General features: G+C 41.4%; 1 protein-coding gene and 1 long non-coding RNA gene across 4 annotated transcripts in view; one reads left to right on the forward strand and one right to left on the reverse strand.

The window, feature by feature from the left end:
- The window catches only part of SSPN (sarcospan), a 36998-nt gene extending 26483 nt beyond the window's left edge, over window positions 1-10515 (reverse strand). For 2 of the 3 annotated variants that reach the window (XM_077870672.1, XM_077870673.1), the window contains exon 1: window positions 10228-10515. In XM_077870672.1, the coding sequence (XP_077726798.1) occupies window positions 10228-10515 (288 nt within the window). Of the gene's footprint in view, window positions 1-8319; window positions 8339-10227 lie in introns of those variants that run through there. The other variant, XM_077870676.1, reaches the window with a different exon arrangement.
- LOC144297073 (uncharacterized) lies at window positions 3507-4551 on the forward strand. Its single transcript, XR_013364126.1, has 2 exons — window positions 3507-3715; window positions 4131-4551. It is a non-coding gene; the product is annotated as an uncharacterized LOC144297073 (long non-coding RNA).
- Window positions 10516-21933: the final 11418 nt, after the last annotated feature.

A 21933-nucleotide genomic window follows, 5' to 3' on the forward strand; every position in this document is an offset into this window, starting at 1 on the left:
CTTTAAGTCTTCTTTCTTATGTAGACTTCTGTTTCTGTTCTTACCAACTACCTAACTCACTCGTGATGATTTATCAGAAACTAATCTCCAAAAAAAAAAAAAAAAAGAAACTAATCTCCAATAAATTTGATAACTACCTACATTTACAAAATTATCCATTTTCAAAGAATGTAAGATAAACAAAGATTGTGTTCTAGCATTTCCCATGAATCAATAGAAGGGATAGAATTGCTACAGATTTGTGGGAAAAATAAACAACCTATAATTCATTTGTTTCACTTTTGGATTTTTCAAGTCCGCAAAAGGGAAAGGAATCTTGTAAATGTGGATTTTGCCTACTGGATCTTATTACTCAGCCATAATTAAGTAGGTTCTCAAATTAGGCCCCACTTTATAAATGATTGCAGAGATAATTCTACCTGAATAACCTGGGTTCATATATCTGAAACAGTACAATAAATAAAAATTCATGAAATAGTACAGTATATAGAAATTACACAGTAAATCAATATAAATTCAATTATGTAACACTGTAACAAGGGTGTAAATAAGAACCATCCTGTTCAACCTTTAGAAAATATTACCAAGTGGCTTTTCTAATTGAGAGCACTTCTTAAAAGAAAAAAAAAAAAAGGCTATAATGTAACATTAAGTAATATATAGTAATATTACTTCTCCTTTGAAAAGTGTTTTGTCCTTTTGAAAATGAAGGGGTCAGTGTCCCCAAGCAGCCTGCAACCTCTCTAGCATTTCTCCTGTTCCCTTCCATGGCAACATGGGTTAGCTAGACACTGAGCTTTTTGTGATGTGTGTGAGGACAGGGAAAAGGGGAGCGAGGCCTTAGGGAGGTCTCGAGGTGGAAAAATTTGTGACGCACTAGATTCGGTGACTGAATGAGAATTATTTACTGAAGGTTCTATAACACAATAGTTATGGTCACCCTATGTTCATTTTAAAAATTCTGTTTGGTCTCAGAGCCCTTTAACTCAGATCGAAACGCTTTATGGGCTTCCCAAACTACTTGTTCACGAAAAGATTAAGAGACGAAGCCAACCTGCGTGGGTTCGATCCTTCTGTTTCAGAATCTGACTGGCTGATTGCATGGGAGAAATGCATAACCCTTTGGAACTTGTAAAATGTAAACTAAAAAGGCTGGATTCTGTCTCTCATCTATATGTGGTCCTGGAGGTGGTGACGGTCATCCTGCATTCTCCCTACGTGAACAGCACACTCGGCCCTCCAGCAGAAATGATGAACACTGAAATGTTATTTCCCTTATCTTGTAAAAGTCCTTCCATCATAGCTTTCCTGGCACAGCTAAATGTGAGATAAGACTCAGCCTCAGCCTAATGGCCTGATACGTGTGCCACACCTGATACTTGAGAAGGAAGCTGGTGTTACTTTTTTTTTTTCCATAGTAATAAAGCCAAAATTCTCTCCCTAGTCAGGGTCTAGTTAACACATTAGCAATTCCCCTTCTTTTCTTGTCACCTGTCATTATCTTCCACACAAGAGAGGCCTTCCTTGGTAATAACCTATCTTAAAGGGTTTTTTAATGGCTCGTTACAATGAATGCTGAATCAAACACTTTCAAAACAACAGTTGAGTGGGATGCCACTAAGACAGCATCCTCGATGTTTCTGGCAGCCTCTCCCAGCCAGGGCGGAGGATTGCTCATTTCTGCAACAAGAGAAGTAGGTCCCCGACAGAACTTCTTCAGCAGCAACTGAGAATGCTGTCTGTGAGCAAAACCCTTTGCTTTCCAGTCACTGACTGGCCTTTTGCTGGCACCCATGGAACACAGCCCTGAAACGCACTCATGGCTGTTAGGCAGGGGACATGGCTCTACAGTGTCAACTTTAAATATGCTCCAAGATCAAACTGGAGACATGGCAGGATGCCCCTGGAACTTGGGCCATGTCTTGTGTGTGCTCCTCCTCCTGGGCCCGGACTGGATCAACTGTTGGAAGGTGGCATACTGGACAGTTCTAGATAGTCTTCTCTCATCTTTTCCTCTGGGATGGTTTGGGTTGTGTGGCACTTGATAAAGGAAAACAGAGCCCAATTCAGGACTTCTAGCTGAACAGACAGGATTCTGTGAGAAGACCTGTCAAATGCAGTGATCTACTAAGGAGACACAGGCTTCTAGGCTGTAACCTTATGAGACCTAGGTGGGAACAACTCCCGGGTTTTATTCTGACCCATGCCATAGTGACTGGTGACCTGGTCATCTGCAGAACCATCATCAAAAATGAAAACAGGGGATCCCTGTGTGGCTCAGCAGTTTAGCGCCTGCCTTTGGCCCAGGACGTGATCCTGGGGTCCCAGGATCGAGTCCCACATCTGGTTCCCAGCAGGGAGCCTGCTTCTCCTTCCTCCTGTGTCTCTGCCTCTCTCTCTCCCTCTCTATGTCTATCATAAATAAGTAAATAAATAAATCTTAAAAAATAAAATGAAAACAACAGCAGTGGGGCACTTGGGTGGCTCAGCATCTGCCTTCGGCTCAGGTCATGATCCCATGGTCCTGGGATCGAGTCCCACATCAGGCTCCCTGCATGGAGCCTGCTTCTCCCTCTGTCTGTGTCTCTGCCTCTGTGTCTCTCGTGTATATATAAATAAAATCTTTTTTTTAAGATTATTTATTTATGATAGAGAAAGAGAGAGAGAGAGAGAGAGGCAGAGACACAGGCAGAGGGAGAAGCAGGCCCCATGCCGGAAGCCCGACGTGGGACTCGATCCCAGGACTCCAGGATCGCACCCTGGGCTAAAGGCAGGTACTAAACCGCTGAGCCACCCAGGGATCCCCATATAAATAAAATCTTAAAAAAGAAAGAAAAAGAAAAAGAAACAGCTGCACAGTATAAAGACCTGAGAGGTGACTTCCCTTGAGTTCTAGAAACACCAAGCATGAGTTCACTGCCCGTCAGAAGGCCACCGCTCAGCAGACCACCCTCGTTTCCCTCAGAAGGCAAGGTGTCATTTCACTAGATCCTGACAGTGAGTCACTCTCAGAACAGAAAAGAAAGGCAGAAATTTACTAAACAGTGGTTCCTATGCCTTCAAGAGCTAAGGTAGCAAATGAAACGCCTAAGCTAGCCTGAGAATTGCAGTCACTAGTTGAAACGACTGCACTTTATTTTTACAGAAATTTGACAAAAGCAGCAATCTATAAACGCAGTAAAAACCACCTCCTCTATACGTCTCACCAGGGCATGAGCACAGAGCCATGCCACCCGGCTGCACCCCTGCCTATCAGTTCACTGGCTCAAAATTCTCATCAGAACATTCAGGCTTCTGGCTGTTTCAGTGGAAGCCCTAGGGCCTTCATGAATAAGCTACGAAACAAGATTAAGGAACCCCGAGGTGGTTGTATGAATTTATATTCCTCACTCAAAGTGCTATGGATGGAACAGTGTCCTCCCCAAAATCCTTTGTTTAAGCCCTAACCCCCAAGGTGACTGAATTTGGAGACAGGGCTTTTAGGACATAAATAAGGTTAAGTGAGGTCATAAGGGTGAGGTCATAATCCAAGAGGACGAGTGGCCAAAGAGGAAGAGAGATCTTGCTCCCTCTCCAAGCATAGGCCCAGAAGGAAGCCCATGGAAGCACACAGGGAGAAAGCAGCTGTCTGCAAGCCAGGAGGAGAGACCTGAACAGAACCTGCTGGAGCTCACGAAGACGGAAAGGAAAATGCATCTTAGTTAATGCCGTACACGTAAGTGTACACACATGAATTTTAAAATTAACCAGGGTGATCCAGTGAGCTGTGTCTCTCAGGCATCTGACAGTTACTCCTGCCAAGTTTTATCTCAATACACTGAGATGAGGCAGCGTCCAAAAAATCTAAAAGAGGATGTGTCTCTGAAATAGGCTTTTACACGGTTTATGTTATAAATACTGTTACCAACATCCACTTAAAAAAAAAAATTCACCTTTAGCTTATGAGCTCATTGTCATAAACCTGGACTTGAATATTCACAGCAAGAAATAACTTGAGCTAAAATATGACATCATGAGGTCCCATCCAGCTGTAGATGCTGAGGGGCTCTTTCTGATCAGCATTTCTCTAGGCTGCAGTGAAATGACATCTAATTAAAGTTTAATGACTAGATTCCATTCCTGTCCCACAGCAACATGGAAATATGCATACTGAGCTCTTCATGGAGCCTTGTGTGGATCCTTTGATGTTGATGCTAACTCTTCAGGGTGGAACACCGGCAAGTGGACCCAGGTAAAGAGTGCCCTTAGTACAAATGCCACAGACAACTAAAGGCAAGAAAAAGACAAGAGAACAATTCGTGTCCTCAGAACAAATTCAAAGTGGATCTCATCGGCTAACGGTGAAACTCATAGACTAAATTGGGAAATCTGTGCCATTTGTTTTCTTTGTAGAAGGAAGACATGAGCATTCAGCCTCATCAATCCTAATTTGTCCTAATTGATTCTACCTAGAGATATGCAAAAAAGTCAAATGACCTCTTTTTCCTCTTTTTTTTTTTTTAATCCTGTAGTCATTTTATAACAGGAAATAAAACATCTCAGTAATACTAAGTTAGTGTATCCTGGATATTTCTGGAACCCAGGAGCCCAAAATGGAGAATAACACATTCCTTATTGTTACCAAATAGTTCTTTAAAAAGTTATCAATAGGGCAGCGCTGGTGGGTTAGCGGTTCAGCACCGCTTTCAGGCTGTGATCCGGGAGTCCCGGGATCGAGTCCCGCATCAGGCTCCCTACAGGGAGCCTGCTTCTCCCTCTGCCTGTGTGTGTGTCTCTTGCTCTGTGTGTCTCTAATAAATAAATTAAAAATCTTAAAAAAAAAAAGTTGTCAATAAGCTTAAGTCTGTCTGTATTGTAAAACACAACTATGTGTCATTCCTCAAACCATAGTTTAAAAAATGGGTTGTCGCAAGTTCAAACAGAAGCTATGATGATAGCAAGTCTGAAACAGAGTTTACTTCAACCCTGACTTGGGTACCCAGTATGTGTCCAGGGATACATAGGAGTCCCATGGACATACACTATACTTAAAGACAAGAAATTGCTTCTTGTTTTATTTGATTACCCCCAAATTCTATGCACTAGTATTTCTACCATAAAAACAAATGATTGATATCTCAAAAGTTTCTAGAGATTAACTTTCTGCGTTAAATATATGCACACTACAGGACTGAAAAATACCATGACCCACTACTTCTCCTCCTTATTTTAAAAAGAGAAAGAAGATCCAGGGATAACTTCCTCATTAAATAAGCACTTCTTTGGCCTCAGTATGTGTGGCTTAGTATGAGGCTAGTGATAGAGGTGAAAATACATTTCTCCTAATGATCCTGTCCAGTCCTAACCTTCCTTATTCTTTATTCTAAGATTCTTTCAGGAAACAGGTCACCAAATTCTCAAATATTCCCTTTTATTTTCATACACTTGTTAAAATTATTTATTTTGCCAAATTAATTGTCATATTCCATTTTTATACTTACTAGGAAAACTTCATGAACCTGTAAGATATTTTTCCTACCATTATTTATCATATATACACTCAGTGGAGACTGAGTTAGGCCATATAATTATCACTCCTCAGTCTCTAACAAACCTGTGACAGTTGCTATAATTAAAATTATTTCCCAGTGGCACCAGAAATACAATATTCGATCTTGGAAGCATATCAAAGTCCCGGTATTAAAAATAATGTATTACTATGTAATGTGTTCCTAGCAACATAATTCCAGATTAGCTTTCTCAAATGTCAATCTACCTATATGGAAAACTGACACCACTTTTAGCCTCTTGACTTTTTTAGCGTCTATCCAAAATCCGAGAGCCAAACCTCACTTCCAGTTTCTCCTATAACCATGATCAAATCATGTAGCCAAATCATCATGTCTCACTTAGTCTTTCTACTTATAAATTATGGATGATAATATCTGCTCCTTACTTGCTATATGTCATATATCTCCTTGTGTGTTTCAGAGTATATTCTGTTTTAAAATAAATAACCACCCAATTTTCCCTTCCATTAAGCCAAGGTTAAAAATAGATTTTAAAGTCTGAATACACCTGCATTTTGAATTCCTTAGAGTAAGTTAACATATGAAAACTGTTATTGAAATTCTTGACAGGGCTCTTAATCATTACAGATTCATATGATGAGTTTTATGAATGACATTAAGGAAAGGAAATACTCTTCCCTTCCTTTTAAGCCCTTTCCTTAAACTTTCTAATGTGATTAATGTGGTATATATATCTCAGGGTTTTTAATCTAGCTGAGTGGGATATGGGAGCAATGGAGAAATTATGAGGAAACCTGAAAACCACAATAAGGCAAATTCCTTCTTTCCATGGGAATGTTCTCTACAAGGGCCAAGAGACTTCCGAATACTACACATCCCCACTGAGGATAAGAGGCAAGAGTTTGCTCTTAAATTGACTTCAGAGTAGAGATGCCAAAGCAAATAAATCACTGTAAATGAAATACTTCAAAAGGTAAATGGGCTTTAAAAATATTTGTGTAGGTTAAATTTTTTAATCGGAAGTATTCATTACTGTCAGATGTGATAAGGGCACATGTCCGTCAGGATCTCTAGAGATCTCCTGGTATATGGTTCACTATTTTTAAGACCAATGCCTAGCACAGCAGACACCTCCAACAAATGTTACTGCATGAAGAAAAATAAGCCAAAGTTCAAACATGTTACATATCACCTAAGCCAAAACTGTATGCATTTGAGCAAGAATTCTTGGACTCCTTCGGTCCATACACATTTTTTATCAATAAAAATTCTGGAATGATGAACAAACCTAAATGCCTGTTTGACCCAACTACTCAAACCATTAACAGAATGAAATGCAAAGCAGACTTTTATCTCCTAGGATCCCCTACCCCTAACCAAGGTCATCCTCAAAGACCCTGTTTCACTTTGTATTGTCATTGTGGTGTGATTTACAACTTACAACCCTCAAACCATTTATAAAGAATTTTAGGAGGAGAATGGCACTTTTACACGTTACCTAGTCTCTATAGTGGTTCCATTCCATATTTTTTTCCTATAAAGGAATCCTTTGTAATTGAAATAAAAGGACTTCAATCATCTCTCTGACGGAGGATGAAGGAAGTCACCTTTATGCATATGCAAGACATACTTGTTTTCCTAAAATTCCATAGGACATAAATCTCTGATCACAGATCATTAAGGACTTCTTCAGTTTATAGCCAGATAGAAGCTCACTGAATACTCATCAGGTCACCCAGACATTGGTCAATGAGAAGCCACCTAGGTGGATTTACCCACCTCCCCAGATTCTGTGAGGAGAATGGTGCTCCCGAAATGCCAACGTAATGGGATAGGAACCTTTGTAAAATGAAATAAGTGCTCTATGGTAAGAGACAACCAATATATAGAGAAAGAGAAGAGGGAAGCATTAGAGCTGTTGTTGATGGGGTTGGTGCACAGTCTGGGGACCCCTGCTTGAATTCAGCCTAAATTACCAAAGTGGGTTTTGACTTTGCCTCAGCCCCTGGGACTGACCTGTACTGTTTTGGTCTAAGCAGATCTCCTCAACAGGGCAAACGTTTCAGTATTCCTCGGAGGATATCCCCCCACCACAATCACTCCATATCCCTGGGGGAAATGGCACTGAGGAGGTCTCTTTCCTCCAAGTTATATGTTGTAAGTCTCCAGAGAGATACAGAAAGTACTGGACTAATCTAATACCGTAAGATTGCTAATAGTAATTTGGCTACGAACAGAGAAAGTTGAGACGGTCAAATTGACATCACCTTCAGAGCCCAACTGGTCTAGGGAATGCAGCAAGTCTGAAATAACTATTCCACAAGACTAGAGACAAAATAGAGCAGCCTCGAATTTGAAGAATGATGGTCACTCCCAGTGATTGCATCTCTGCTAATAAATAAAAAAAGCTAGTCCGCTAAGCGCTTACCATTAGCCAGCACTGCTCTACGTATGAGAACACGTATTAATTTATTTAATTCTCACAACAGCCCCAAGAGGTAGGAATTATTACGGTTCTGATTTCATCGATGAGGAAATGGAAGCCTAGAGAGGTTAAGTAACTTGCCCCAAGTTATTCAGCAAATAATGCCCAACCTGTATGACTCAGTACCCGGCGTGATGTTTATGCTTCTGTCCTTTCTCATCCGGCCTCCCTGTCCCTTCCCTTCACTGAAAGTTTGGAAGAGTGCCTGTGACCGACCACAGACAGCCAGATGAGGACGACAAGCACGGTGTCTGTTGGAGCCTGCAACTCTGGCCCAGCTGGGAGGAGAGGTTTTGTCACCTGGCTCCTAGAGACCCTCCTCACCTGTCTCCACTAACTGCTTTTCTCTCCACAAATTCTCTGTTGAAAGAAAACTTCGGATCACAGGTACCGTCAGGGCTACGATGCAGTACAAGCAAACTTCCAATGGCTCATTTATAAACTGGAAAACTAGAAAGAACAGAAACCTGGCTGTCCACAATGTTCTTTGTATCACACTCGGGGAGCTTCCAAGGCAATTAGGAGCACGTGATGCTCCCAATAGGAGCTCATGAAATTTCAGAGTTGAATGATTCATATGTTTGTGCCTGAAACATTAAGATGCATTTTTTTCCCATCTAACTTGCTTTTTTGGTACTGGACTTTTTAAAGTTGAAATAAAGGAAGGATAAAAGACACACTTGCAAGTGATGTTCAAAGGAGTTTCATTCCTTCTTTCTTTTCATTCACCAGGTCTTAAAAGGACAGACTTTTCTCCCCTCTATCTTGACAGTCATTTAGGTGACTAAAATACCTGGTATATCTTAGTGAAAAGCTATTTTTAAAATTACTTGATTTAGAAAACTCCAATCATGATAATTTCATGGGACTTCTTAGTACACAAATTAAAAGTTTTAAATTACTCCGCAAGAATTTGTGAGTTCAAATAATCTTAATTAGAAAATACCTACATCGATGCATATTTATCAGGTGCTTTTAACATCTGTCCCCGATAAAAAATTATTTTGTGGGTAGTTTTATGAGTTACAGTTCCTGCGGTCAGTAAGAGCAGGCATGATGCAGTATGAAACCAGGAGCCAGAAGCATGCACTTTAGTGTCACTCGGCTCCACCACTTTTAATCTCTGGGCCTTGAGAATGTCATTTAACTTCTCTTAGCCTGCTTCCCCCTGTCCAAAGTGGGGGTGACAGTTCCCACCTCCAAGTGTCGTTTCACGAATCAAATCAAGTAAAAAATTGCAAACTGAATGCCCATGAGAGAACTTTCAGTAAGCCTCAAGGCACTGAAACAGAACATTAAAATTACGAATTAAATGTGGTGGCAGCGTGGCTCGGTGAGGAAAGGGCAGACGCAGACTGGTGCAGAAAGGAATGGACTTGGCTGACCTCCCAACTTTGCCAACTCACGACCCTGGGGGAGCCTGCCCTCAGTTTTCTCATCTGCGAAACGAAATGATAGTAACTGTCCCATAAGGATGATGTGGGGCTTAGAAATAATAAATGTAAGGCCTCTAGCAGGACAAGAAACACTAGGCGCTCCATAAATGGCACCCATTTCACAGCAAAGAGTCCATTTAATGACGCCAAGTATGCTGCGTGTTTGCACACTCCCTCCCAACAGCTGACCAGTGTTCTGCTTAGAACAGTACATCCGTTAGCAGAGTCCCCAAATATACTCCTGCCAGGGCCAGCCCCTGGGTTTTTCCCATTAGACTCCAGCATATGAAGGCCGTGCTTGCTGCATTCCCGTTTCCTGCCTTCAAACATTATTCTATAAAACTTACTCCTGAAATCTCAAAGGTAAAAAAATAATAAAATAAAATAAAATAAAATAAAATAAAATAAACCAGCTGAATGCCACCCAGCGTGGCAAACCGCAAGGGCAGGCTTTCTCCTGACCTGCACGACCTCACTCCACTTTCTGTTAGTTATCTAGAGACCAGGGTGGGGTTCCGGGGACCAGGGTGAGGACAGAGCCAAAGTGAGTCTGCTGCTGTCGTCCACAAGGTTCCACGTGAGCAGCCCGAGCAGCCCAGCCCGTGCCTCCCGAGCTCCGGAGCTCCGAAGGCGCCGCAGAGCCCCCCGCCCCCGCCCCCGCCCCGGGCCCACCGAGCGCAGCGCAGTTAGGGGGCGGCGGGGGAGGGCGCATGCAGTCGGGTTAGTCCGGGCTCCACCAAGCGGCTGCGCGTTCCTGGCGGGCGAACGCGCTCCGACCCCCGCACTCGATGCTTACGATGATCCCGGCCCAAAACGGAGTGTCCCTGACTAGCAGGGAGGGGCTGACGCTCGCCATGAGAAAGCCCACCACGGTCACGGCGATGCCCAGCGCCAGCTGCAGCAGCGCGAGCAGCAGCGGGAAGCGGCAGCCGCAGCACGTCCGGGCCGCCTCCTCCCCGCGCTCCTTGGGGGCCCCCGCGCCGGGCTTCGGCCCCGGGTCGTCGGGCGCGGCGGCGGCGGCGGCGTCGGCGGCGGCGGCCCCCCCCTGCCTGCGCGGCCCGCGGGGCTGCCGGTCCTCGCCCATGGCCGTGCGGGGGCTGCTGGCGGCGCGGGGGCGGGGGCGGCGCGGGCGCGGGCGCGGGGGCGGCGCGGGGCCCGAGCGCGGAGCGCGGAGCGCGGGGCCGGCGCTGGGCGCGCTGGGCCGGCCCCGGGGTTCGGATTACGGAGGCTGAACAAATATGGAAAACATTTGGAGCGGCCGCCGGGCCTGCGGAGGCCCCAGGGAGCCGGCGGGGGGAGGCGGGGGGAGGCCGCGGGGGCCGCCAACTGCCAACCGCCGGGACGGGACGCAGCGCCCGCAGGGCCGCGGGAGGGGGCGCGGGACCCTGGGCCCAGCCCTGTGCGCCTCGAGCACCCCACGCGGGCTGCGCGGGCGTGTCCGTGGCTGTCGGTTTTCCTCACTCCAAACCCAGGAGGTTGCTCTTTGTTTTTTGTGTTTTTTTTTATTTTACTTATTGGGGATCCCCGGGTGGTGGCTCAGCGGTTCGGCGCCCGCCTGCAGCCCAGGGCGTGATCCTGGAGCCCCGGGATCGAGTCCCGCGTCGGGCTCCCTGCGTGGAGCCTGTCTCTGCCTCTCTCTCTTTCCTCTCTCTCTCTTTGTCTCTCATAAATAAATAAATAAAATCTTTTATTTATTTATGCATGAGAGAGACAGGCGGAGAGAGAAGCAGGCTCCATGCAGGGAGCCCGACCCGGGACTCGATCCCGGGGCTCCAGGATCACGCCCTGGGCCGAAGGTGGTGCTAAAAGCCGCTGAGCCACCCAGGCTGCCCCCAAACCCAGGAGTGTGTGTGTATGTGTGTGTGTGTGTGTGTGTAGTTTTGTTTTTGTTTTCTGAGAGGTGCAATGCAAGGTGATGAATGTTTAATCCTTTGAGTTTAATTAATAGACCGTTTAATCCAAAATAGGCATCGCGGGTCCCCAAGCTGTGAAGTGATTTCCAGAAGTTAAATTGTTCTTATTTTCCGACAAAGGAATGGGTTCTTCTCTTTCTTTATAAATTCTGTGTGACCCGGCTGACCCGGAAAGGCCCTTTTCCCATTGAGGTATGTGCTCTTGAAAGCACTGTTTATGGAGATGTCGGGCTAATAAACTCTCCCAAAGCGTGTATTTGTTCTTAAAAGTTCTTTCGGTGGTTTACATGGACTTCCCAACCAGTCTTCAGTAATCTCCATACCGGTGCCTAGGGGGCTTGTTATACTCCTCGTAAGGGACAATTTAATGCAGTCCCTACTTGAGAGATTTTTAAAGCACCTACAATGTGCTACAACAGAAGAATGTTCAAGATAGATTCAGGCCCAGCCCAAAGTCGGTGAACAAATCAATAAAACCGATTATTCTTATTCCCACATATCTGTACTCAGTAGCACTTAGAGAAAATTTCAGTGAAACCACTAAGAAATGACCCCATCTTTTTGGAGTATTTATATCTACTTAGGTGTGGTCACGGTCACATTCAGAAAGATGTATTAAAAAATAAAGGATGTTGTCCCAATGCTAGGATAGATAAAGCCTACTCCTAGATTGCTCACTATCAGCTATTTTAAAGAAAGCCCAATTCCCTGCTTTGTTTTCTTAGAATTATAAACTAACTGTCATCAACTCTCCCTGTAAACTGCCGCGTCCCAACAAAGGTGCCTTCAAATGTATGTTCTTACTTTGCTTTATGAACTTTATTCAGTATTTTTTTACACCTTCCTTCTGGGTCACTGAGAAAAATCTGGTCCTCAGAATAAATGCAGTAGGTCAAAAAGCAGAATTCAAACCACACAGGCCAGTGTTCCCCCCTAGAAGCAGCAGAAGCAGTGCTCTCTCACAAGAGGAGCTTGGGGGCTGAGGTAAGGTCATCGTCAGTCTTGGGGCCACTATGCCACTAGGATTTTTATTTTTTTATTTTTTTTACTTTTTTTTTAATTTATGATAGTCACACACACACAGAGAGAGAGAGAGAGAGAGAGGCAGAGACATAGGCAGAGGGAGAAGCAGGCTCCATGCACCGGGAGCCCGACGTGGGACTCGATCCCGGGTCTCCAGGATTGCGCCCTGGGCCAAAGGCAGGTGCTAAACCGCTGCGCCACCCAGGGATCCCTGCCACTAGGATTTTTAGTGAGAACAGACAAAAATAAAAGCTGGTGTTGCACCAAAGTACCTGCCTGACTTGGGCCTGACTGAGAACCGCCCAAATGAAAAAACTGTACATGGTTTTTCTGTGCAAACACAGTAAACATCTTTAGGAAGCGAATTGATCACACAATTAATTATTTGTGCTTATAAATAATATAGAGACCAATTACTGAGCATCTACTCTATACCAAGTACATGCAAGGTGCTTTACACACATGACTGTTAGTCCTTACAACCACCTTATAGTTTCCACTTTTAAAGATGGAACAGCTGAATATCAGAATTGTTAAGTAACCAGATTATTAAGCCGCTTACCTAGTTAGTTAAGATGGGGGCGAGGGGAAGCCAATGTGAAGTCTTGTGGGTTACCTATTTTATTAATTTTAGTTCCTATAGGCAAACAAGTGGACTGCGTAAATCATTTGTGACTGTAAATAATTTCAACCTTGAACCTAAGACTGAGTACTTTACAAAAATATGTTGATTTAGCACCATAATATATACAATAGTCAATGAAGAGCATTGTTTCTATTACTCATTTGGAACTAGACACGGGCTCTATTTGCTGACCATACAAATGAAACCAGTAGCAGTGAACAACAACCCAGGTGAACTACAACCCTTCCTTCCAGTCTGATTAAAACCACCAACTTCAATTTTCAGCTTCCGGCAAAGGAAGCAGTAACACAGGGAGCCATACACATGCTTGAATTCCCAACTTCTTGGTTGAATCTGTGTTTGTGGGCCTGGTCTATAACCATGAGATGATGGTGATGAGAACGGTATTTTCTCTTAACTAATATGGGAAAGTAGAAGCAAAGAAGAGAGTGAGAAAAGTTGTCAAAAGTTTAGTGACAAAGAATAATCACGGCTAAAATGGAATGGGAGGGTCGTTAAGGATACCACGAGGAAAGCTTTTCCTTTATTTAACATGTCCTTTCCACTGAGAAGAATCACCATTTCCAGCTCATCAATAGTTTAACAGAAATGAATAGGGTTTTTTTAGTCTTCATAAATTATAATGTCTCTGTTTTATAGGTTAAGCAATAATCTCTTCAGATATTTATACTACCAGGAAGAAAGGCAAAATAGAAACAAAGTGTTTTCAGACACTCTCCTGGCTGCTCTCATAACTCAAAACTAACAGAGATTGCAAATTAGAAATTGAAGGAGAGTAGTTAATATACGAGTTGAGATTATTTGGATCCTCTGTGGAAAACAACAAAATTAAGCTTAGTATCTACCTTTGCTGTGTCCCTATTCCACAGTATTTACATTTCAGAAGTTCAGAACCAGGAGGATGACAACTCTTTTTATAACCAGTGTCATTAACAAAATGTCCTTAGGAAAACCAACTAGAAATAATCCTTAAACCAATGTATTTCTGAACACACGATCATAGACTTACCAAGAACAAAAAAGATTTCATAGAAAAATTATTACAGTTCTGAGGTCTATGTCAAGTGCCTTTAATAAGTAATTAAATATATCAAAGAGCTCAATTAGATTTGATTTAAAGAAGCATCAAATACTCTACAGAGAACAATTGAAAGCTCGTTTATGATATGCAGCACCCCCGGCTCATACATAAAATGAGTTTACAGGTATTGCTGATACATGCGTGTATGCGCGTGTGTCTGTAGGTGTACAAGAAATTTTTAAAACTCATTTTTTTCTATTTTCTTTTTTCCTATGTCATTAATTTTCAATGTGGCTTTTGGTTCAATTTTTTTTTCAAAAGAATTGACCCATTTGTAATTTTTTCATGGCAGTTTGTATTTTCCGGTTAAGTGTCATATGGGAAGTACACTCTTTATGGTCAACAGAGAGCTTATAACTTTTTCATTCTATAGAGTTTATAAAGATAACTATGTCATTTCCTAATGCATTCAACCACTTTATATGATGTTACTTAAAATGATGTCATATCTTTCTACATGTAGTTTTGTCCATGTAATTTTGATGTTTTCACTGCATCTGATGAAATAACTAAATTTATTTTTAAATAAGAATACTGGGAGAAGAATGGGTAAACAAGTTGTGATATATCCATACAATAGAATACCACTTGCCAATAAGAAGGAATGTGCTATTCTCTGTATGTTAATTATACTTCAAATAAAAGTTTTTTCAAAAAAGAAGGAATGAACTCTTGATATAAAGCGATGAACTGAATGAATCTCACTAACAGTATGCTGAGAGAAAGAAAACACATAAAATCATACATCTTGCATGATTCCATCTATATACAAATTTTGAAAGGGCAAAAGTAATCTTTGATTATTGAATTTAAGAAGTGACTGTGGAGTTAGCATAAGAAAATTGACTGGAAAGGAGCACAAGGGGACTTTGTGGAATGATAGAAGTCCTCTTTATCTTGGCTTAGGTGGTGATTATGTGAGTGAAAACAACTGCGAAAATTCATTGAACAACACTTAAGATGTGTGCATGTTATTTTATGTAATGATATGTCAATTTTCAAAATGTATAAAAAGAACTAATGAGTCACTCTATATCCATCGATAATTAACTATTGAACAAGTTGGGGATTTTTTAAGTTTACTATTGAAGTATAGTTAACATACAATGTTATGTTCAGGTGTTCTGATTTCACAATTCTATACATTAATCAGTGCTCACTACGATTAAGTCACAAGAGTCACCATCTGTCACCATACAAAGTTACCGCAATATTATTGGCCATGTTTCCTATAGTGTACTTTTAATCTCTATGACTTATTTATTTTATAACTGGAACTTTGTACCACCGATCCCTTGCACCCTTTCCACCCATCCCTCCACCAGTCTCTCTTCTGGCAACCACTGTATTTAAGAGTCTGTTTATTTGTCTGTTCATTTGTTTTGTTTCTTAGATTCCAGAAGTAAAATCATATGGTATTTGTCTTTCTCTGATTTATTTCACTTAACAGAATACTCTCTAGATTTATCCGTATTTTCCCAAATGGCAAGATTTCATTCTCTTTTCCATTATAATGGAAAATATATGTCACATCTTCTTTATCCATTCATCTGTCCATGAACACTTGGGTTGCTTCCATATCTTGGCTATTGTAAATAATACTGCAATAAACAGGAGTCCGTATATGTTTTTGAATTTGTTTTTTTGTTTGTTTGTTTGTTTGTTTGTTTTCTTTGGGTACATATCCAGTAGTGGAATTACTGGATTATATGGTATTTCTGTCTTTAATTTTTTTGGAAACCATACTGTTTTCTATTGTAGTTGTACCAATTTACATTCCCACCAACAATGCACAAGGATTCCTTTTTCTCCACATCCTTGCCAACACTTATTTCTTATCTTTTTGATAATAGTCATCCTAACAGGTGTGAGGTTTTGATTTGTCTTTCCCTGATGACTAGTGATGTTAGGCATTGTTTCATGGGTCTATTGACCATCTCAGTGTCTTCCTTGGGAAAATTTCTATTCAGATCTTCTGCAAATTTTTTTTTCTGTTTTTCTTTTTTCTGCCCATTTTTAAGTCAGATTTTTTTTCTTGGTATTGAGTTGTATAAGTTCTTTATATATAATATAATATAGTAATAATAAAATATATATATTATATATATATAATATTAGAGGTTTTTTTTTTCAACTATCTTATCAAATTCTCCTAATTTTCTCCTGCTTTTCTAGCTCCTCTATATTATCTATTGCTACATAATAAATCACTCCAAAACTTAGTGGTTTGAAACAACAATAATTATCTATTATTTCATAGTTTCTGTGGGTCTCATATACCAATAGGGCACAGCAGGAATAGTTTGTTTCCTCACATTATCTGGGGTCTCAGCTGGAAGCCTTGAAGATGGGGGCCTGGAATCATCTGAAGTTTTGGCTGAAGCAGAGGGCCCTTCTTTCAGAGTGACTTACTCCTCCAGCTAGCAAGTTTGGTCCTCTCCATGTGACCTCTTCACTCATTGGCTCTCCACAGGGCCGTTTGTCCTGACAACCCGGTGGCCAGCTTCAACCAGAACAAGAGATTCAGAGATGGAGAGAACAAGGTAAAAGCTATTCTTTTCAAGACACAGTCTCAAAAGTCTTAGTAACTTTGTAACTCCGGAGCCACATTCTTTAAGAGAGAGTCACTAATTCCAACCCACACTCAAGGGGAGAATTTACATCCTTCTATTGAAAGGAAGAGTATCAAAGTATCAAAGAGTATCAAAGACATAGTTTAAAAACCACCACACTCTCCTTCTCAGTTTTCTTCACAGATTGTATTTCCTTTGCCAAACTCCTTCTCTTCTTTCTTCTTACACTACACATTCTGTGGTTTCACTGCAGATTACCAAATCTAAAGAACCCAGACTTCTGTCCTTAGTTCTATGTCTGCAGATATAAATACCTACTCACATCTCCATTTGAATGTCCCACATGTACCCCAAGCTCACTCCCTCCTTGAACTCCACAGAGAATCAAGTAAGGTAAACATAAAATGTCCATAGACTTTAGTGACAAGATGGCCATTGATTGCTTTTGCCAAGAGCAGTCCCATATAGTAGTTTTAAGATTTCAGTGAGTTTAAGAGTGAGTGGGAAAGGACAAAGGGGAAGAACATGTGTAAAGAAATCTGTGGAAAAGCTTAGCTGTGAAGGAAAGGAAAAAGAAAAAAGCTGTAACTAAAGGGATAATGCAAAGTTTAGGAAAAGTTTGCCTCATTTTTTTGGAGGGGGATAATTGATCAGATAAGTTCCTTGAGGCAGGAGAATTAGTCAGATGGAAATTCCCTTCATAGGCTGAGAATAGGAGGAAAGAATGTAAGACTGAATAGAATGCAGTTAAATTTGCAGGAGTGGAAAGATGGCAGTTGAGAGACTTCAGATCTCCCGGCCTCTTCTAGGATGTGTATGCAGTGAATGTAGTATCGAATACTTTTCTTCTAAATGATACAGATTTTAGATATAGAGCCTTCTACTCCCAGATTCTATCTCACAGCATATTCTATCACTGTATCTAGTTATCAATACTAGATAAAACCACATTTTCATAAAACCACATCATTTTCTGAAAATTTTCTCTAAAAGAACAAAAGCATAATTTTTGTGAATTATAAAAGTAATAATGTCTGAATTGTGTATATATATTTTTATAGGTTACCAAGTTCTCTCACATAAACCCTATGAAGTCAGAATTTCTTCAGAGTGGTTAAGTGATTTGCTCAAAGCTCTATTTCTCCTTCTTACTCTCAAACCAGTGTTCTTTCAATATATATTTTAGCTGAATGACTTGGATTTTGTTAGATCTATTGATACACAAAAAATTGTAAAAATTTAACATACATCTTGAGTTTAATTAATGCATTAATTAATGCATTAAGAAATTGCATTAGCACATTTATGTTAACATACATGTTTGACATGTTAACATATATGTCAAACATGTGTTAAGGGCTAGACTCACAATTCCAATGTGTGGGGTTTTTCCTGATACTTCCCAGCATTCTCCAACACCAGCTGGATTGTCTACATTTCAGTTCAATTCTGACTCTACTTAGAGACAGCCTTGATTCCAGAGGTTATGGGCTCACCCCACTTAGACTAAGATTGACCCAATTTCAGATGTTGTAACCTGTGTTTCTGGTATTGGCTATGAATCAGAGGTTCCCATGATCCTCTCCTTGGGTTTGATTAATTTGCCGTGTGGCCACAGAACTCAGGAAACTAGTTTATTTATTGGATTAATGGCTTATTACAAATGATGTTAAAGGATACTAACCAACAGCTCAATGAAGAGATACAAAGAGCAAGGTCCAAAGCAAAGGAGACTGTGTCCTCATAGATTGGGGCCTGGCACCATGGCATGTGAAAGCATTCTAGTTCACCAATGAACCCTATCCTTTGGGTTTTTATGGAGGCTTCATTACATAGCTGATTAATTCATTGATTATTGGCGATTGATTGAACCTCCATTCTCTCTCGTCCCTGGAGGTCAGGGGGTAGGGTTGAAACTTCTAACTCTCTAATCCCAGGGTTGGTTCTCCTGGCAACCAGTCCGCATCCTCAGGTACAGTCCCAATATCATCTCATTAACATAAAAAAGACACTTATCACACTCATCACTTAGGAAATTCTGAGGATTTTAGGAGCTCTGTGCCAGAAATGAGGCAGAAATCAAATACGTATTTCTTATAAAATCACAATATCACAAGGATACACAATGCTTTGTACATAGAAATCCCTGCCAAGTCCCAGGGTAGAAAGGACAGAAGCTGTCTAGAGTCCAGATCATAAGCACCCTGAGGGCAGATACCATGCTCTCCTAATCACTGTCAGTTCTGCAGTACTCAGTGCAGTGCATAGAATGTTGTATAGTTTTAGTAAATATTTATAGATCCTACATACTCATGCTGTTTATATATGTTTCATCTGGGTTCAGATATTTCTGACATAAAAAAAAAAAAATCCTTCAATTTTGGGCTACCCAGGTGTCTCAGCAGTTAAGCGCCGCCTTTAGCCCAGGGTGTGATCCTGGAGTCCTGGGATCGAGTCCCACATCGGGCTCCCGGCATGGAGCCTGCTTCTCCCTCTGCCTGTGTCTCTGCCTCTCTCTCTCTCTCTCTCTCTTTTTATAATAAATTTATTTTTTATTGGTGTTCAATTTACCAACATACAGAGTAACACCCAGTGCTCATCCCGTCAAGTGCGCCCCCCCCCCCGTGCCCGTCACCCTCTCTCTCTCTCTCTGTGTCTCTCATGAATAAATAAATAAAATCTTTAAAAAAAATAAAATCCTTCAATTTTATATTCTGTTTGCCCATTTTTATTTTTAAGACTTGTCTTTAGGAATCAGTTGGATGAACACTTTGGATGAATTATAATCAGGCTTTCTAAATAAATAATAACATTTAAAACACACAAAGTCATTTTAAATATCCTATGTTTTATAAGCAAACTCTGATTTTTCACTCTGGCCACAAATCTTCCTTAATTAGAATAACTGAGTCATTGTCTGACTTTAAGCCAGGCTGACGTCTCCTATCCTTTTCATAATATGCAGGTTTCCATAGACTTACAACTCCCTAACTCCCTGCATTTGGTTCTATATCCAGTCATCACCACCTTCAAAGATAGCTTTGGCCCTAAGACAAATCCATGTCGGCCATGTTCTCTTTCTCCTACAGTTCTTCTATGAATTCTCTGATATGCAGCTCTGAATACAAACACTGGACTCAGGCTGCCTGACTTCCAGTCTCAGCTCTAATTCTTACCAGCTGTGTGAGTAGACAAGTTCCTACACCTCTTTAAGCCTTGATTTCCTCTCTGTAAAATGTGAACGTGGCAAGTACTTACCTCAGAAGGTTGCTCTTGAAATATAAATACAAGAGTTCATGAAAACATGAGACCATCTCCTGACATGGATAAGTAATCAATAATTATTAGCTGTTATCCTAGCCCTGCTCTATTTTCTTACTCACTTATTCACTTATCTTTCTCTTTGGCAATTCCATCCTCATGGTTTCTCCTCCCATGTTCCCCACAAAAGAGTATAACCTCCCTGTCCTCTTATACTCACTGCCTGATATCTCTCAAGTTTTAGCTATTAAATTAGTGCTGTGTTTCACAATATAATTTTATTTTTCCTTACCACCACCCTCTGTACTCTCACCCAGCTCTGTAACTGTGACTTTTCCAGAATGATCCCTAGAGAAAGATGATTCAGCCCACTCTCTCCTATTGCTTTAGAGCTCCCTCCACTTGAACTTTGACCCCACCCACTGCTTCAGGGAAATGACTACAAAAATGCTGTCGGCACCCCAGCCAATCATAAAAAGATTGCCATTTTATTTATACTCTTGTGCTATGCACCTTGTGAAGGTAACATCAAGTTAAGATGGAAATTCACACTTGACTTCCCCAGTTGATTTCAAATTATTTCACAGAAGTTACTAAATTGCTGGCACTTCAAAAACAATGTTTTGATAATCTAATATTAAGCTAGATTAGTTAAATCATGACAGAAAAATGTTTCCATTTCTCAAATGTTACATTCCCTAAAAGATCACATGTAGTATCGTGGGTGACACTGTTTTTGATGGCTTAAAATTCCTTTTAATGTTGGAGAAATGACCCCTCGCCCATCTCAATATGATCTTGTGGGACTACTGCATGACCACAGGAATGGGCCTTTGGCCCTTCTCTAGCTAGTCATAGTATCCTGGGTTTAAGGGTCAGGTAATGAAGGAGAAGCCAAGGCTTCAATTAGTTAATTATACCTAAAACTTTTGTTGCTCTTTTATTAGCCCAAATCATAAAATTAAGTAGTTATGTTAACAGATACTTGCATGCACTGGTGTTGAGCCAAGAATGCAGGTCAGAATTGCCTACAGTTTTTTAAGACATGTTTGTTTTTTTCCTAAGTACCTGATTTAGTTATATTTGGGATGCAGTCTAGGCAGTTAGTATGTTTGGGATGTACCATCATGCTGAATTCTCACTCTAAGAACCTGCCCACGACACAGCCCAGCTAAGCTCAGCACTCTGGCCATCTCCTGAGGCAATTCCTTCCCCAAAGGCCAATCACAACTTGATCATTTTAATTCTTCTCGGTGTCTCTTTCTCCGTAGCAAGCTGCCTATACAACATTCCTTCCTGCGTTCATTCAATCAACATTTATCCAGTGCCTAGTATTGCTAAGTAACCCAGTGGGTGCTGATGGTAAAAAGGTAGGCTCCTGCCCTCCAGAAGCCCCCGTTCAACTGGAGGGAGACACATCTCAGAAAGTGTGGCTTGCATGAGAAGAGATTTGCGTGTCAAGCACAGCAAGGCACAAAGGACAAAGTGACTCTACTTCAGGGTGTCACAATCGAAGGCACACAGACTGGGTAGTGGGGAAATGTGTGGCATAGCACAGTGATCATTCATGCCTTGTGGCTATTTATCTATGAAGTGACTCTGGAATGTATCAGGTCGGACCTGCCGGTTCATGAAATCCTGTCACTCAGCCAACAGCTCCTTCCCTATGCCTGATTCTTGGAGACTGCTCTTCCCAGTTTCACTTTTTTGCTCCACTGCCCCAGGGTAGTGAAGGTATAATCAGACCAGGACAAGGTATGGGGGGTGGTGCCTGACTAAACACCCACCTATATTGCTGGCCCTGGGAATACAGCCCTCTCTCAGCTCCCTGGACTCCTGAAGAACCAAGGTCTTGCTGGAATTCATGAACCCCATGCCTATCAACCATTTGCAGCTTTCTTCAACATCTATTTTTCACTTAGTCATATTTTTGTCCATAAGCAATCTGCAATAAACATTTGATACATTATGGAAGTGGTCACGAAGAACATTTTTTTCAGTATCA

The sequence above is a fragment of the Canis aureus genome, chromosome 25 (assembly GCF_053574225.1).
Source record: "Canis aureus isolate CA01 chromosome 25, VMU_Caureus_v.1.0, whole genome shotgun sequence".
NCBI classification, from domain to species: domain Eukaryota; kingdom Metazoa; phylum Chordata; class Mammalia; order Carnivora; family Canidae; genus Canis; species Canis aureus.